General features: G+C 43.2%; 1 protein-coding gene across 2 annotated transcripts in view; it reads right to left on the bottom strand.

Annotated features, from left to right (window-relative positions):
* Nucleotides 1–19449, bottom strand: part of unc5cb (unc-5 netrin receptor Cb) — a 147509-nt gene that overhangs the window by 77110 nt on the left and 50950 nt on the right. For both annotated transcript variants that reach the window (XM_053645280.1, XM_053645279.1), the window contains exon 2: nucleotides 1528–1755. In XM_053645280.1, coding sequence (XP_053501255.1) covers nucleotides 1528–1755 — 228 coding nt within the window. The remainder of the gene's footprint in view (nucleotides 1–1527; nucleotides 1756–19449) is intronic.

Below are 19449 nucleotides of genomic sequence, written 5' to 3'. Positions count from 1 at the left end.
GCCATTTAGATAACACTTTCCACAATAATCGAAAATATACCGCCACTCGGACTTCACAGAAGTGGAACCTTTACCAGAAAGTGCTGTGATGTTCCTTATCAGATTGAGTCGGCCAATCAAATCAAAGAAGATGAGATTCTGTTAGCGCAAATGACACGCCTCCATATTCTACTTAAACTGAAGCAAGGATTCAAGGATGGCTGATAGAAATGTACTAAAAGGGTGAAGTCTTCTGTCTTTCAAACGGTATAAAGGTTTATTTTTGGCATCCCTTTTCGGCTTAGTGGTTAACACGTTTGCCTCACACCTCCAAGGTTGGGGGTTCGATTCCCACCTCCGCTGTGTGTGCGCAGAATTTGCACGTTCTCCCCGTGCTTCGGGGTTTCTCCCGGGTACTCCGGTATCCTCCCCCAGTCCAAAGACATGCGTTGTAGGTTGATTTCCAAATTGTCTGTAGTGTCTGAACGTGTGTGCGATTCAATCTTCACACATTTGCGTCAAATATGATCACGACATCCATCTTTTCACGCCGAGGATGACCGAGGGACTCGTGCACGACTGTTACAAACGGTGCCAACGTTCACTGATGCTCAAGAAGGCAACATGATACGTTAAGATCCAGGGGGGTGTAAACTTTTGAACAGAACGATCAGTGTGCAGTAAATTGTTATTCTTTTATTTTAAAAATCTTTTTCATTTAGAACTGTTCTTCAGAAACTACGTAAGATATTTACACGATTTACACCGATCGTCCTGTTCAAAAGTTTACACCCCCCTGCCTCTTAATGCCTCGTGTTTCCTTCTTGAGCATTGACGAACGTTTGCACCTTTCGTAATAGACGTCTCCGAGCCCCTCAGTTGTCCTCAGTGTGAAAAGATGGATCTCAAAGTCTCATAGCCACTGTTGCAAAGGGGAAGAAAGCTCGAGCACAAAACTACAGCAGCAAAACACAAAATAATTGGAAAACTAAGTTATAAAATGAATATTTTTAGGATTGCCCTAAAAAGACCTTCACCTCCACCAGACATTCTTTTGGGCTTCTATATTTAAAACCATACTCTCCAATAGAGAACGCTTCAAAATGAGTCTCTCCTTTTTGTTTAGTTCGCTCTACATGCTCTCTTTTGGGCTGTCTCTCACTCAGTCCCAAGTGCGTCTGCTACTAGTAGCGTTGTCAGACGAAAGAGCTCAGTGTCAGCACTGTCTGAGCCTTAATGATGTCTCGTGAACCAGACAAGAAACATAAACATCATGTTAACAGCACAGAAGCAGTCCTACTCTAGCTTTATAGGCAATTTAGCTTTAAAAAAGGCTGCAGCGAAATTCCACTCTCATTATGGGTGGGGTGGACTGTAAAAATTGTTCATTTGGCCAATTTTCCGACGGCGTGCGACACTTGTTGGAATTCGCTGTATGACGTGTAGTGCATGTTCGTGATTCCTTCCCAAGGTGAGACTGTCTTTGAGCAGATGTTTTCTTTCCATCAACCCTACACTTTTCACAAATGGACTGAAGATGGTACTGACCGGAGGTCTCGTCCACGCGCTCCTCCACCGTGTGCTCCTTCTGGGGCACCCACTCGCTGTTGCACTTGAAGTAGATCTGTGTGGCGGGCGTGGCCTTGCAGTATAGATTGACCGGTTTGTTTTTGACGATGTAGGCCTCCTCGGGCTCCATCAGGAAGTGGGGGAGGGGCTCAGGCGGGTCTGAAGGGAAGGTCTCAGGAAGCTCGCCCAATCCCAAGTAGTCATCATCTGTCGGAAGAAGAGAGAGAGAGAGAGAGAGAGAGAGAGAGGGGGGGGGTGATAAGGATCAGCTTTATAAACTTGATACATACATCACAGAGCAACATCACAGCTCGTTTATCATTGAGGCGAATGTTTATACAAGCAGGTTTGGCAAGGAGATGTTTTGGGATAGGTTCCACATTGGCTCCGAGCTCCTGCTCTTTCCACCCTGAACCGCAGCTACCGTTAGCACTTTGAAACCAGAAGCAGCGACAGCATTCGCTGTTAAGAAATGAAATGTGCACCTCTTTATATTTCCCCCAAACCAGACCGCTTGCGGTTGGAGCCCTGTTTTCTTTTCACAGCCGGTCTAGGGGCTTCTGGTGTACTTAATTCCGAAGATATTTGGGCTGCAGATGGTTAAGCCCCCTGTAATTATTGCTTTCTTTCATCAGCATGCCTCTCTCCGTCAGACTGCTGTCTGGCCCCATCAAACGCACACCTATATTTATCAGCCCATTTAAAAAATGAATCTCTTGCACTGGACATCCAGAGACCCTCTCAAAATTCCCTCTTCAACACTGAACACTAGTCAAAGGCTTAGTCCTACGTACACACACACACACACACACACACACACACACACACACACACACACACAAGGGTGGCCGTTCTAGGTTTGTCAGGCCGGCTCAATATCCGGCCTTTGACTCTGCAGACGGGGGAGGAAACCCATTTGCAGAGCCCATTTATCACCTCTGCTCCGTTTTCTATTCCTAACACCCAACTCCTAGACATCAATTATTTACCCCCCAATAGGAATGAGTCTGGAAAAGGAGGCGCATCACTTCCTGTGGCAAAAAGGTTAAATCACCACATCTGCGATTCTTTCCCCCCGACTTGGTTTGCGGGCCGCTCTTCAATCCTCGAGTTCTCCGAGTCTTAACAAATCTTGTCAGGGCAGGAAGACAATATCGCCGTCGATATGGCCTCTGATGTCAGAGCCTGGCCTGCGTGTCAGGATCTATTCGGCATGAGTCGGTGTGTGCTGCCGTGGTAGAGGCAGAGAGGGAGGAAAAAGAGTGCAAAGTGCATAAGATGTGAGGGAAACGGTGGAAGGAGGGCAGGAAAGCAGCGAGGCTGCCCCGGGGCACAGAGTCTGCTTTTTATCACAACCTGCTCTGGGATCACACCTGTGTTGTCATCAGCCTCTAGTCATCTGCTAATTGAAGAGGAGCGGTAAACTCTAGCTGACCCCTGGGCTGCAGCTTTATAGTAAGTTTGTGTATACCAGTGAAGAGAATACAAGAAAGGGGGAAATATATACATCTCATATTATATTATATTATATATATACACACTTTGCAGCAATATATTTATCTATTAAAGGAAGGAATAAACCTTACCTTAAGGTATATCATTTGAAATCTAAGGACAGATGCTGAATAAAAATCTTCGGGAAAGCGTTCATGAACTGTTCAGTCACAAACATTTGAAAATTCAGATCTATATCCGATTAACGCATCTTCCAGAGGTGGATTATTTGGACGTGGGAACGTGGTAGTATGGGATTCCTCTGTAGTAACCGGAACTACTTTTTACAGTATCGTATCTGTTTTTGGAAAGCTGTATAAACTACATAAGAACAGCTTAAATAAATACTTTTCTAACGTCTTATAATAATAATAATAACAACAACTTCTTTATATTTACATTAAGTTGTCAAACATTTTTTACGCTTATTGACAGATTTCAACAACTGCCCCTTGGCTTCTGTTATTCATCAGTTTCCCATAAGCAGAAATTCAGTTTTATTTATAGTACAGGGAAACATGTGGAAGTTCTTGTTCACGGTAATTGCACATGTGTTACAGATGTGGTGAGTAGAGATAAGGTTTAAAAAAAAAAAAAGCGATGGGGTATTCCTTTAACGTATGTAAAGATATGATTTGGTCGTGGTATATAAACAAATGTATACAGTATGTACATTTGCATTGCATGAATAGAGTATGCTTTTAAAATGCCTTTTAAACAATCTCTATTTTAATCCTTATATGGTATTATCTTGTAAAATTAACCCCATTGGACTCCGCCCCCGCCCAATCAAATCTTATGCACTCAATTTCACTAATGAAGATTTAATAAATATGACGTTCGTCATGCTCAGGCTGAGTTTTTTTTTTTTTTTTTTTTTTTTGGTAAAAAATGAAACAGGACACATGATTTTATTTCCTGTCACATTCCCTTCCTTTCTTATTTACGCTCACATCTGTGCGCACACCTGCCGTGCTTTTGGATGTGTTTTGTTGTTTGTTTTTTTTCCCCTCTCTGATATATTGGTTTACACTACTAATGAATTAGATGAATGAGAAATACTGAGTGTGCTATTGAAACAAATATTACAACCGTGCCTGTATAATACCAAAACAGATGACATGGGTCAGCGAAATATATCACAGATAAGGTCGAACATCCTGCTGGGCTGGGTGTTTACCGGAAAAAAGAGTTTGGGAAAATTGGCTTTCCGCATGCCTGAGAATGTGAAGCGGTATCAGGATCTGGGAAACGCAAGAGCACGTTTTATCAAATTCACGCTCCGGTGCAGCTACAGTATGAACCCTGGACCAGAACCATGACCCAGTAAAACAGCTGGCCTCATCAGCCGATCATTATTAAACTCAGACTGAAACATACAGGCAGATAAAACACACAGAAACATGCCAGGGTTTAAAGACACACACGTAACCTCTTCACCTCAGTACGTATCTCAAATCGATCTCTTGTTGATTCCTGTGTAAACCCACATACTTACAGAAACGGGGCTCGACGATGTTCTGTTGTATATACAGCAACAAAAATATCCAGTTATAGTACAACAGAACTCATTTTCCAGCCAGAAACAAATTAAATGCTAGGACAAAACATTTCCTCAGTAAGTATCACATGTAAGTAAAAAAAAAAAGAAAGAAAAGAATCACTAGCTAATTTAGCTAGCTGGTCTTCTTTTCAAACATTACCTGATGTTAGCTTATGTGTGTATGTGTCTAGCGCTAGTTGAACAGGCTAGGATAGAACATTTCCTCAGTAAGTATCACAAGTAAAAAAAAAAATAAATAAATATAATAAAGAAGCATTAGCCAAGTTAGCTAGCCAGTTTTCTTTTCAAACCTTCTTTTGCTTGTGTATACTGTCTAGTGTTAATTGAATATAGATTAGCTAATTCCGCTAGTCAGTTTTCCTTGAAAACATTAGCTTGTGACGTCCTACTTGACTATTTATTAGCCGATTAAGCTAGCCACGGTTAGTGGTTCTAGTAGCCGACTTTGCTAGTTTTCTTTGCAAACCGTAGCTAGTTCGGTTAGCTTGCTAGTTTAGACTATTTATATGATGTAGCTCAGTCGAGCAAGTGATCGAATTGAGTGAATATAGTATCTAGACCAAATGTATGTGTGTTTATAGATTTAGAAGAATTCAAATCATTCTAACCGGTATCCTAACGAAACAGATTACATGCCCTTCATCAAAAATGTTTAAAATGTGCTAGCGCTTTCATACATGTGAACGTAAACATTTCTGCACTGAGCCAATATTGAATATTACTCACACTAAAGACTTTTACAGCTACATCCCAGACCTTGACCTAGAAACTGCCTTCAAAAGCCCAGCACATTCATTTCTCTCTCTATCCCTTGCTCTACTATTTCTTCCCCGTCATTGAACTATATCAGAGATCAGACAGCAGCATGAAAGGATTCTGTGTGCACTCGCTATCACCAGCTATCACTGCAGCCAAAATACTATAAACATAGTTTGTGGAAAAAAAAAAAAAGAGGAGAATCCTAACATTTTACGACCTAAAACTTCATTCGTTTTAACATCGGAGGACGCTGGTCCGAGTTATCACTCAAAAAAATCTTAAAAACCAGCAACTGACTGACTGGTTATCTGAACTGTCCATTATTAACAGACGTCCCTGGAAGCCACGCCCCCTTCTTTCTCTCTCACATTAGTAAGCTTTCAACTGGTGCGCTCATCTTTTGAAATATGCACAGACACGGCGCTGTTGCTTTCTGTCAGGGTAAGTGGACCATGTTTTGAGTTCATTAATGTGAAATAAATTCGATCAATGTGTGTTATTCGGGGCGAACATTATAGACAAGTGTATATTTAACATCGTTTAGCTATATTTATTGACTGTAAAACAACCCCCCCCCCCCAAATAAAAACAACGAAGCGTAAAATAATACACTACAAATAATCTTAAGTTCATTTACTAGCTAATTTATTTTTCAAACATTACCTGATGTTAGCTTGTGTACTGCCTAGCATGTCTCAACGTTCATTAGCTAGTAAAAGTTAGCTAGCTACATTTTTTTTTCAACATTACCTGACTGTAACTTTTATATATGTACTAGGTGTATATTCATCATCTAACATGATACGAGTTAGCTGTTTCATTTTTATTTTTTACCAGATTTACCCGAGGTTAACTCATGCTAGGTTGCCGCTCTTTGCTGGGGCGCTCTGGGATGTAATTCGAGACTGGGACATGCTATCATTACCGGCGATTAACTTGTTGATGTGCTATCTAGAGTTACTTGAATAGACATTGGCTTAGTGAACTAGTCTATTTTCGTTTTTAGAAAAGGCTGACCCAAAAAAATTAAAAAAAAAAAAAAAGATTAAATAGACTTACAAATTATAAACTCTAACACTTTGTAAGTCTATTTAATCTTTTTTTTTTTCGGGTCAGATTTCCAGTCAAATGTTAGTTCTAATGATTTTAGGTTTAATGATTAATTAGAAAGTGATTAAAAGCACTGTTTTTTTTCCTCGTGGAACCATTTCACGGACATTCGAAAGGCGAGTCGTAAAAGCACTATATCGAGAAATGTACTATATTACATTGGTGCTCGAATGTTCTATATTTCTGCATAAGTATGACCTAAAACATCATCAGATTTTCACACAAGTCTTAAAGTAGACGAGGAGAACCCAGTTAAACAAAAGAGACAAAAATATTATCCTTGGTCATTTATTTATTGAGGAAAACGATTCAGTTTTACATATCTGTGAGTGGCAAAAGCATGTGACCCTCCAGGATTAGCAGTTAAATTGAAGGTGAAATTTTTTTTTTAGGTCATATTAATGCAGGTATATAGAAAATTCAAAGGGGTTCACAAACTTCCAAGCACTACTGTATGTTTTTTTTTTGTTTGTTTTTTTACTGAGTACCGAGTTTAAATAACAACCTTCCCTCCTCCCCATTCAGCAGGACTGTGGAATATTCTTCTTTGGGGTTGGCAGGTCTGCATTTTTCTTTCAGCCAGTTCTTTCCAGAGAGGGGGGAGAGATACAGAGGCAGACCGGGATAAAGAGAGATGAATGTTTCCACTGCAGTCACTACAACAGAGCTCACACTAGTGTCGTCGTACTGTCAGGGAGTCACGTCCATGAGGCTGGCTATAAGGAAAGGTGCGAACACATAGAAAGCGTACAAACTCCATGAATAAGCATGCATGGCAGAAAGAAGCATGTAGACCCTGTGCACACCATCTGTATGCCATCATGTGTGTGAGTGTTTCTTCATGCTAGGTTGGCACTCTTTGATGGGGTGCTCTGGGATGTAATTTGATAGTGGGGCCTGTTATCACGAAAGCCATCTTGGAACATTCAGACTGGAACTCAACCACACCTCACCCTCTTAACACTGGGCCTGTGAGCGTTCTTTCTTTTCAAACAAATAATAATAATAAAAAAAAAAAGGCAGAAAAGAATCCGAGCTCTGAGGGGAGGGGGAGGGGGGAAGGGTGCCTTCTAGCATAGCATTTGTTGATTTAAAGCAGTCTTGGTCACACCCCTTGAAAACCAGAACAATGTGCTTAAAGTAGTTAACATTTTCAGGTAGGGTTTTTTTTTTTTTTTAAATATATTTTTTTGCAGTATTGTTTTTCAAGTTGCTCATCCTGAACCAACCTACACTACGAGCTTATTTCCCCCCTGCAATATCCAATTTGGCAATTTCCCTTTAATCAGTAAAGATAGCAGCTTGCTAACGTGTTTGTATTAAAATTTAATTTCATAAGTTCTATGAGAAATTATCACCACACGCGCAACTATTCTCCATATTTTATATCATCACGTCTGAGAAGTAGCGCTTTCCGCGGCTAAATATAGTCATTAATAATGATCCGGCCTCATACGTGGGTGCGTGCTGTTTACACATTTCTGCATAAGCAGATTATATTAATACATTCATCTTATATATATTAAAAACAAACACCCAACTGCAGAGACACTTTGAACAGATTTCTTTTGGCACCTTCTGCACAAATTTAAAAAAAAAAAACAAAAGTCTTTACTTTCTGTCTTCTTCTATATGTTGTCAGGCGGGGAAAAAAATATTTTTGTTTCCCCAAGTCACAACATGGCTGCTTGTGACCGATCATCTTCTAAAATTATGGTCAAGCCATAGATACAAAAGATCCACCATACAGTAATTATAGAGTGTGTACCTCAGGTCTGGAGTTTAGGACCCGGTATTTTTGCTTCTCGTTCCACTCGTGTATCACCACGCTAGACTACTTCCTGTCACCACATTCCGTTTAAAACTCGAAAGCAATAAATAATAAAAGGTTTTGTGAAAACTTGCCGAAAACAGCTCGCACTCCCAGTTTGAAACATTGGAACACTGGATCCTTACTGTATAACCCAGTGGTCATCAACCCTCTTCCTTGAGATCTAGATCAAGAATTCTTAAGGCTTCTATTGGTTAGATGCTCAAGTGGGAATGATTATGCTTGGAGCTAAAGTCTTCAGGAAGGTAGATCTCCAGGTACAGGGTTGGTGACCATTGGTGTAATCAAAGGTGTACCTCAGGTCTGTAATTAGAGAACCTTTTACGGAATTTATTTATTTATTTATTTATTTATTTTTGGGTGATATGAATGAGAAATTGGGTTGCTCCTGCAGGAAAAAAATTTTTTCATAAAAACTCTGGGGTCCTTTCTGAGTCCTGAATATAGAGACCAGTCGAGCTAATCTCACTACAGAGCCGTACATTCTCCTAAAGTCCTTCTCCTCCAAATGCAGCGCTACACCACACAGAATCTGAAGCGATTAGTGTCGCTTTGAAAGTGCACACACAGGCTTTTAACCATGACCAATGTTTGCTTTCTTTGTGTAAGTGAAACTAGTACAAAGCCACTACCAAACTGGTGACACATCAGAGACAGGGCTTTTTTGTTCCTCTGAAAGAGGGGAGGGGGGGGGGGAAGGAGGATGGTGTGATCATTTTTTGAGATATGGTTGTGAGGATACTGCTGATAACCACCCAGAATAAGGGTATGATCGCACTGATAGTGCCACCATGCAGATCAAGGCGGTGTGGAGTTTACAGAAAACCAAGCTACACCTCCAAGATGAAACGGACCTGTGGTGCCGTCAGGGCTTTGTAGTTCACTGAGCTTCAGACATCTTCAAAGCCCAAATATTCATCTTTTAAAATTTCCCCACACACGTACCGTGTACTCTTCTGAGGTGAGGTCACATGGAGTTAAACGCCGTTGTCAGGGCCTCTTAGTTCAGGTTCAGCGAAGAGCCTCAGAAACAAAACCTCATTGTCATCGGGATTAATTACTTTTTCACTTGAAGTAAAACTTCCCCCGAGCCACGTCCACCTATCCGAGAAGGTCTGGCTCCAAATTGACTCTGAGTGAAAAAACAGCCAGCGGCTAGAATAAAATATCTAAAAATCATCTAATGCACAGTTTCGATGTGGTGCCTTTACATCTGAAGCACATTAGAGAGAGAGCGATAGCACTTCAAGAGCTGTAAGATAGCAGCGTTTTTTTGGGTTTTTTTTTTTTTTTTTTTTTCCGGGGACGACTTTCGATAGCACCCTTGGGAGTGCTTTCCGAGAGGATGGTCTGGACAAAGCTGGAAAATTAAGTGTTTTGATTTAAACTCCAAGAGAAAATTGCGTTTGGACGTTTTTAGGAATATCGGTTGGAGATCCCGTGTAATCAGACACAGGTGAGGAATAAAACACTTCAGGTTGTGCTGTTATAGGAAAATAATCAGCTACAGGACAGTGTGATGACGCAGAGCTCATGTCAACACCCCATTTTCCTATAACAACAATTCCTGAAGTGCTTTGTTGCACTTTTTTTTTTTTTTTATTCATTAAAGACTGGCAAAATCTTTTATCCATTAATAGAAACCTCTAAAATATTGTGGAATCTCTGCAAACGTTACCCTCAAAAACAACATCCGGAAATCGAAAATCGTCCAAATCAAAGAAGAACCCGGAAAATCATCAATCCTGAATACTTTTACTGACTGAAACTGGAGACTCCTTCCATAATTCTAGAAACCTTTACGATCTGTTTGTTTTTCTTTCCATCCATCCATCTTCTACACCGCTTATCCTTCCTTCAGAGTCACGGGGGAACCTGGAGCCTATCCCAGGGAGCATGGGGCACAAGGCGGGGTACAACCTGGAGAGGGTGCCAATCCACCGCAGGGCGATGAAAATGAATCATCACCTTCTAGCCAATCAGAATCCAGAATCCAACCACACTGTGGTAAACTGTCACTGCATATGACTACTACAGGTATCTACTATGTCTGTCTAACTGTAGAACTCTATGCTACATTCCCGACACCCGCAGTCGCATGTCTATTTCTTTTTTTTGCTCCCCGATGCCTCAGACAGCTGTGACAGCAGCTGGAGGATGCTCCTCCCTGACACCATTGTAAAAGATAAGCTCCATTCTATCACCAGATTTATCGTTCCCAAGAAGGCACTGTATCAAGCGAGCTGCTGTTTTCCCCTGCCATCTGAGGAGAGTCGAGCGTGAATACGGACGAGCGCTCGCATAAATCCTGCCTGTCCCAGAGATCGAGAGAGAGAGAGAGAGAGAGATAGAGAGAGAGAGAGAGATAAAGGAGAACTTACGATTCACGGAACGTAACGTATAGACCCGGGATGAAAGATGATGCGTTTTGAAGCGTGCGTGCATGACCTCGGCCTAGTGACCTGACCCGTTTCATAAATAAACATATGCTTGCGTTCGACCCGAAGCCCGAGGGCTGCCTGAAGGGCGAAGTAATCCAGTTAAAATCTTAATCTCCTCTTTGCTGGCTACCGAGCGCTAATGCAGACATTTATTATGGGACGACTCGCAGTAACCGGGAGGAGACCCACTCATGCGGATGTTTATCGACCATCATTAGCATCTGGCTGACCCCCTCCTCTACACGCTTCTATTTTCTCCTGGGTAAAAAGCAGCCCACACACACACACACGCACACACACACACGCCCACCCGGCAACCACTCCCTTTATCAGGCAGAAAGTTAAGACTCAGGAGGCAGCATCGTTAAACAAGAGATGGGTCCGATCAATCCCTTGGCGAAACATTCCATTACAGCGACCGGCTTAACGGGGCCTCGGATGTGCCTACAGAGTTAAATAAAACAAAATGAATTATTCAAACTGGGTTCACAGATGAAGTGGTAATGGTGGCAGTGTTCTGCGAATTCCAGTATACACAGCTCTTATACTGTATGCAAGTATGAAGAAGATTAATCTGCAAAGAATCGATTTAGTCCTCCTCGCCGGTGTCGAAGCAGTGGCATTTTAGTAATAAAAAAACTTTATAAAAATAATAAAAGAGAGAAGATTATGAAACCTGTTAATTAGGGGGGAAAAAAGGGCACTGTCACCTTGTGCGCCTAGATGCAGGAGGTAAGAAGTGGTGTGTGTGTGTGTGTGTGTGTGTGTGTGGTCGTCTAGAGACAGCTAAGCCATGTGATTACTGCGCCTGGTGTACGACCTCAGAGATGGAGAGCCCGCTCCTGAGAGATGAGTGTGTGCCACGCACTCGCTCTGTACCATTTTCTGCGGGTCAGATGTGCTGCGGCGCACAGAAACGATCGCTTGAAAACAAGGTGGCCGTGACATTCGTTCTATTTTCCATTCTCCTTGAATCCGAACCCGAACCGAATCAAAAGGAAACCTGTGTGGAGAGGTGACAAATTTGCCCGTGCGTAATAAGAGCTCAACCTTCGCCTGGAAGTGTGCATAACCTGAGTGCTTACGGCGTTTCCGCTGATAGGTGGCGACCTTACAAGGGGTTAAAGCCATCACGGGAGCTGGCGTCTCTCCAGAGACGGAGCGAGGGAGGGAAGACTCGGGAATGTAGCTCCATCTTCACTTGGGATCAAGGGATTAAAAAAAGCCTGACGCTCCGTCTTTTAAAAGGCTGTGACTCACATGGCCTAGAACTGAGCCGGAGAGAGCCGGAGAGAGAGAGAGACCGGTTGCTTGGCAGTAAGCGGACTAGCAATAGAGGTCTAAACGGAGAAAAGGGCACTCCAAGGACGCCACCCGGCCATAGTTCGAGTGCTCATTTCTGACCCAGTGTGTGACCTGCTGAGACCATATGCTCGAAAATCCACACCGAGAAACTCTGCCACACGCATCGCGTTCCTTCAGTATCTGCGATCTCCATTCCGAGAGGGAAGCGTAAAAGGCCACACATTCCTGCCTTATTACCACTGAAAGCAATATGCATTGCTCGCAGTGGAAAAAATTCATTCCTGGGGTGTCATGGAAACAAAACGCGTGCTATGATGAGGAAAAGTAGCTCAAAGTTGTCATGATATCAAAATAAACCTCAGCGCAACTCTTGTACAATCTCAGCTGCATTGTTGCACAGTATTGCAAAGCTGGGCATTCTTCTTTGAAGTCTCGCAAAAAGGATCCTGTTTTTTGTCCCCCCCACCCCACGCTCATCTCTTTGTGGCAGACACGCGCCACGATTCGGCTATAAAAGGCATCCGAGGAAGCTTATGAACAACAGAGGAGGAAACATATGAAAATCTGTTGCTTTCTACTTTATCTCCCTGTACTGCTGCTCAGTTTCTGCGGATGAAAAGCCATTTTGTTGCTTGATTGGAGAATGATGCTGCTACTTAGAGCGTGGCACCATCGGCCAAGAGGGAGGGGGGAAAAAAAAAACAAGGGAGAGGGATGTGACTCCCTGGGGCGCAGTCTCTGTGATGGGTGGGCTGTCAAATGCCCCATTGTCCAAATTACCCAGCGAGCAGCGTGTCACCGCCTGGGACTAATTTACGGCCGCACGCACGCAGCCGTAGCTCGCCGAGCAGAGATCCGCTCGAAGCCAGCGCGATCACGCGAGTCCCTCTGACTCCTGTCTGTCTCGAGAGTTTGGCTTCGTGATGTACTGCTGAGCAGCGCACTTCCTCGAGCCAGTGCATCACCATCAACAACGCGATCAATGAAACTCTATACACAGAGAATGATACAGACTTCTGGCCCCGCTGCACCTCATGCTTGTCTTTACTACTTAGATGTTATTGTTTAGTCTCATTTAGTCTTCGTTTAGTCTAGTTCTATTTCTTAATACACACTTCGCAGCAACTATTTTCAAACTTTGTGCTACGCACTCAATTTGACCCCAAGAATGACCAAAGTCAACCGTAGGTAAACAATAATTAAATAGCAAAAAAAAAAAACCCCAGTTAAATTGAAGACTTTACCAAGAGTTTATACTGCTAATGGCTGGAGCATGTAAATGCCTCGATGTGGGGTCGTGGGTGGACGTTGTATTTCAGGTAAAAACAACAGCATAATTAGCGTCGTCTCCGCTGACAAACAGTGCCGCCGGCTCCTCCCAGGAGCTTTTTGAAAGGCAGCAGAGAAGACGAGAGGTGAGGACACGGCATGACTGATGTGTGGACTTAATGATGGTGCCAGGCACCGTTTCACAGCCTGACCCCCCCCCACCAACGCCCTTGTGCCGTCTCGTCAACTGTCTCGCACGTCACACTTGTACTACTGCGTGGGGGGTGCCGGGAGCGAGAGGGACGTCTCACTCCTATAGAGCGAATCGAAGAAGCCGTCTCGTGCCCTGTGACCTCACACTGTGCCCATCGAGCCGCCAGCTGCTAATTGGCGAGAGTGGTACTCCGATACAACTCCACCTCTGCTAGCGGCTGGGTCGTTACGCGGAGGCGATGGATGAGGCGAGCAAGCGCTCATTACTGCACCTCAAGAACATGAGAGAGAAAAGGAGAAAAGCAGACCAGACGGAGACACACGTGATAAAATGGATAATTAATGCAGTGGCCACTGGTTTATTTATTTATTTATTTATTATTCTCGTTCCCACAAAGCACCACAAAGCACACAGAGCGCTCGCACAAGCGCGCAAAAGATCACTGCGGACGAAGCTACTTCATATGCAGACGGTTTTTCCGAAAGATATTACAAATCTGTTCAGTCTTTCAGCACTTACATGACAGAATCAACTCTGATCGGTCAGAAGGTGTTGATCAGTTTCCTCAGCAGTTCCGGCTGTAGTTCAAATCACGCGTTTATAATTCGTTCTAATACACTATCGTTACTATAGTAACAGCTCATTCAAAGGGACTCGGTGGTATGGCATCCGCTCCACATAATCCAGGGCTCGTAATAAACGGATTAAAAAAAAAAAAAAGTGGCCACGTTTAACAAAGAAAAGCGTCTGTGAGGAAGGAGTCTCCAGTTTCAGACGATCCCACCAGGATTTTGCGATCGCAGAAATTAACGCAAGATCAGGCGAACCCAACAATATCCGTAGGAGCTTGCTTTTTAAAAATTTTTTTATTGTTGTTGTAGGATTACAGCAGATTTTTTTTTTTTTTTTTTTTTGCAGATTCGGGCCGAGACGTGTCATGTGACGTCATCATGACGTGAGTTCAGTGATTCGAGTACAGCTTAAAAAGGTCTCATTTACCAACAAACATCACTCTGAAAGACACTTTAATGCAATTTCGTCAATTCAAGTAATTTGTTAATAAATAAATAATAATAAAAAAACAATTTTGGGCAGAATTGCTGTAGTATCAGATGAATAAAACACTTCACGGAGGTAACAGTAACTAAGCCACATCACGCCACCCTGTCATTGAGTCCCGAGGTGTTTTAGAGAACATTTATAATTCTGCATGGATATTTACGTCTATAATATCTTGCCAAAGCATGTCGCTATATAAAGGATGACATTACAGTATATCAAGGTGTTTAGTGGGTATATTTATGTTCGGAGCCATGATGATCTCCTGCATTGCCGCTGCTCCAGACGAGGAAACAAAAAACGGCGCCGTCACTAATAATCCAAGCTCTCAAACCACATTCGGATGAAAAAAAATATGACAATTTACGATTGATGTATTTCCCAAAGAGCTGCAATATGCTCGTTTCTGCTTCGCCTGGGTTTGGGCGTCACCGTTTTAATAAGCTTTTAGCTCCTAGTGAACCAACAGGCTAATTAAACTATTTATATTCCCCGTCTGATTGCGGAGTGGCTCGACAGCGGTCCGCCCACCGGCATCAGAGCGGTTCTGGTGTTTGATATTCCGTGCAGCGATGAGAGAGCAAGAGTTTAAAGCTTATTTGCAAAATCAGACGGAGGCTAAATATTGGAGACAATTAACGATGACCGATTCACACGCGGAATCAAAAGGGCGCCGCGAGGAGATGAAAGTCAGCAGAACACGGCTGCTCATCAGGGAGTGAAGGTTCACACACACACACACACACACACACACACACACACCTCCCCTAATGCCTAATGATTTTCATCAACTTGAGCAATTCACACATGCAGGACAACTACTATTTCAGACTTTTTGACTAATCATCAGAGTTTAATAAATAATGGCACTGTGTCTGAATGGACACACACACACACCCCTGGTGGGGGGTACATCACTCTAAATGAGACACCCCTAGAAATGTGTCAACGATAGAGCTCGAGATGCATCACTCTCGGGTCAAAGATTCACAGCTGGGTTTGTTTTTTTCTTCCTTCATCGCCCGTGCGATTAAAAGGCGCTTTTAAAAAAGATTTTCACAAGTGCAGTGAATCTTGCCCTCCTCGCCCCAGCGTGGATCTGTAACGCATGTATTAGGCATCGCTTTCAATTCCCACGCACTAAAACAGAGCAGCTGTGAATCTCTGAACACCAGAGAACAACCGAAATAAAAGAAGAACATCATGTACAGGGATATTTTACAGTGAGACGATATCAAAGATGTTGATTAATTTGATTCGGTTTGTCAGTCCTTGGCGTTTACAAGTGAAAAATTCCTTGAAGGAACAACTCCACCAGGAATGACATGCGTATCAATTTTTATATATATATATACATAATAATAAACGTGATCTTCAATGGAGTCCAAGGTCTATTTTGTAATAAAATTCGGACTATTTTAGTGATGTATTGGTCTATTTTCACTTTGCTTAATGCTTTCCTGCATGCTCCTAGTGGTGCTATTGGGATTTACCCCTTGCTTCATGTGCACCTAAATAGTGTGATGCAGCAGCGCTTAAATAAACTCTGCTCGCTTTATTATTATTATTATTTTTTAACTCTCTGCTCAAAAACAAACAGATCAGCTTCCCGAATTTCATTTGAAGAAGGAATGCGTCTGCCAGATGCCATGAATGTGATGTAATTGTAGATCCCCAGCTAGCAGGGTCGAGAATGCAGTTGCACTGCATTCTGGGATCGTTAGAGTCCAATGTTGGCACCAACGTCTCTACTACTTCTACGTCAGGTTCGTTATTACTGTAACGTTAAACGTCGTGTGCGAGAACGGAAGCCGGTGTTCTTTAACGTGTTTCAGGGCGGAGTTTTTCTTTCGGAACTTTTGGAAATGACTCTTTACATTTAAACCAAAGTCAGCATGTATATTGGATAGCAACGACCCCAAACACACACACACACACTCACTCCATCTCACATATGCACCGGAGCTTGTCATTGTGATTGAGTTGAAGGACACAGAGAACTGAATATGTCATCGAGTGGGAGACAGAGCCTCTTGAGCCAGGTACACTCTGAGAGTCTGTCTCACTGCCCGTGTGAGTCAATTTATTTCCACCTCTCTCTCTCTTTCTCTCTCTCTCTCTCTCCCAGCACCTCATCCCTCCTCCTTTCCGGCAATCTCAAATTCATTCCATCCTGAATTAAGCGAGTGTGAAAAAGTGTGCTGAAATCCCCTCTCTGTCACACATTCCCTTCCCTAAATCCTAGCAGAAAAAAAAAAGTGAGAGATCATCCCCGACCTCGAAAAGACCCATTTTCCCCTGCTTTCTCTTTTCAACTCTAATTAATACCCCGGGCCCTCCGTGTGGATGAAGTGCAGGCGCAGAAAAAAAAAAAAATATATATATATATAAATATATAAATAAAATAAATCAGAGGATTGCAGATTTAAGCACACTTCAGACTCATCAGAGACAATGTAGGTGGCTGTGTAGCTGAGAGGCGAGCGTTGATGTTTGTGCTAATGCGACGTGGCGTACGTAAGAGGCTGAGTCGCAAATCTGAGCCTGCAGCAGTCAGGAAGTGAGGAGAGGAACGCAGAGAGGCAGGTCTGAGGTAGAGCGAGCTAAGCTAATGAGACGACCCGCTTGATCTGAGCCCCGGGCGAGAGCACAGAACGGCTCCACCTCATTCTGTCATTGTCAGAAGGAACACAATCTCTTACACTTTAACACACACCTATGTGTTGTGACAATTTCATTTGAGTGTGTGTGTGTGGTTTAGGAGGAAGGTGTTTCTCTGGACAGTGTGAAAAGATGGAAGCGAGAGGAAGTGAGCTCGGACCGTGCGCCAGTAATGGAGGTGTTAAGTGTAAAAATGGCACAGAGTGAGAGTGGATGGATTGGGGGGGGGGGTGTGTGTGTACACACACACACACACACACAGCTATTGTAGTCAGAAGACCCTGCCTCTTTTCAGTCGTTCGGTCACTGTTGAAGTAGGTCAACCAGACATAACAGAAGGGCAATGAGGGGCAAAGTGCCATTAGAGAGAGAGAGACAGACAGACAGACAGACAGACAGAGAGTGAGTGGGAGTAAGCATCAGAGACAGTCAGACGACAGACAGATGGAGAGAGAGATAGGAGAGAAACAGAGCAAGAAATATGGAGAGACAGAAGGAGAGAGAGAGAAAGAGAAAAGAGAGATAGGAGAGCAAGAGTGAGAGAAAAAGACAGAGGGGAAATAGAGAAAGCAAAAGGACAGAGACAGAGAGGCAAAAGAGAGCAAGACAAAGATGGAGAGAGAGAAAAAGTGAGAGAGAGAATTAGAGAGAAAGAGACAAAGACACACACGGAGACAGAGAAAGTGATCGAGAGTGTCAGAGATACAGAGATAGAGAGAGATCAGATCCCCAACTGAGGCAGAGAGCTGATGGAGACCCACGCATCACCGGCCAGTCACAACACTCACTCAGCCAGCCACAACACCCTACAGGCCTCCTGCTCTTTCTCTTTTTCAAAACACACACACACACGGACTGATAACACTTGCACATAGACACATGCACATGCATACACACACCACACACTATCATTACACTGCCTGTACCTCCCTATTTGCATTTTCGCAAGAAACTTAAAAGACAAGTAAACACAAACAATGAGTCACAAGTCTGAAAGCGCACACACACACACACACACACACACACACACACACACCATTAAATGGGGCACAGTGGGAAAACCCATGCCAGGAATTTATTCTGCAAACACACATTCACAACGTAGGACTATTTCGTACGCTGGACCAGAGATACGAGTTGTCTAACGTTGCGCTTTAGCTCCTGCCATCATGCAAGGCTCGAGAAGCGGGTAAAAGAAAACAAATCCCATATCACCCGCTCAGCGCCACCAAGCAGAGCTCACCGAAGCTCATCGGTGGCCAGCGGACAAAGGCTGCTTTCCAGGCCACTGCGTCCGTCCTGGCACTCCTCTCGTCCGTCTCTGACCTCTCTCGTCTGCCTGCTCTCGCTTTCATTCCTTCTCCAACTCTTCTTCATGCACGAGGATACTGTCCCTCATGCATAAGTCATGAACAGGGAGAAAGAGTTCTTCTGATGCAGCATGTGCCCCTCTGCCCCCCGAACCCCTCACCTATGCAAGAAATGTCAAAGCTGGCCGAGCAAACCTAAACTGAATCGAATCGGGATAATATCATCAAAGCTGGACTAGATAGACAGCACGATTAAGTCTATTATTTACTCCATGTCCAGTAAAGGAATCAGGAAAAGTTCCCCGGAAAAGTTTTTATGAGTCAAAACATTGCATAACACATGATGAAATCATTAGAACAATCTTGGCAAATCATGTCCTTTGTGAACATCTGCAGTAGCCATATTATCCTGGTCAGGGTCATGGAGTCTATCCCAGGAAAACTGGGGGAAAAAAGTAAATGGTACGTACACACCTCGATTGTGTGGATGCCCAGTCGAAGGATTCTTAGCATTAGCGATACTGTCTAAGCTTCACGTAGAGCAAAACCTAAAATCTTTAGCAGAATCGAAGCACATGCCGGTGGAAAAGGCAGCATTTTTTTTTTTTTTTTTTACCCCGGCAACAGTAAGAAATCAACAAGGCAAAAGTCCACTGTTATCACTACTTAATAATAAGCAGCTTCATTTTCTACAGACTACTTGGTTTTGTACAATCTCAAGACTGAGGATGACCCCTGTACCGCTGTTGCAAGGAGTCCAAAAAAAAAAAAAAATCATTGTTCACACTTTATTTTTATGCTACAGCAATACCTTCTGATGCGGAGTATTGTTACCATTGGCAACGTACTAGCCATAATGGTAGAATCTGTTACAGGTGCCATTT

Source organism: Ictalurus furcatus, chromosome 16 (assembly GCF_023375685.1).
Source record: "Ictalurus furcatus strain D&B chromosome 16, Billie_1.0, whole genome shotgun sequence".
Taxonomy (NCBI): domain Eukaryota; kingdom Metazoa; phylum Chordata; class Actinopteri; order Siluriformes; family Ictaluridae; genus Ictalurus; species Ictalurus furcatus.
This window is presented reverse-complemented; position numbering and strand designations above follow the sequence as displayed.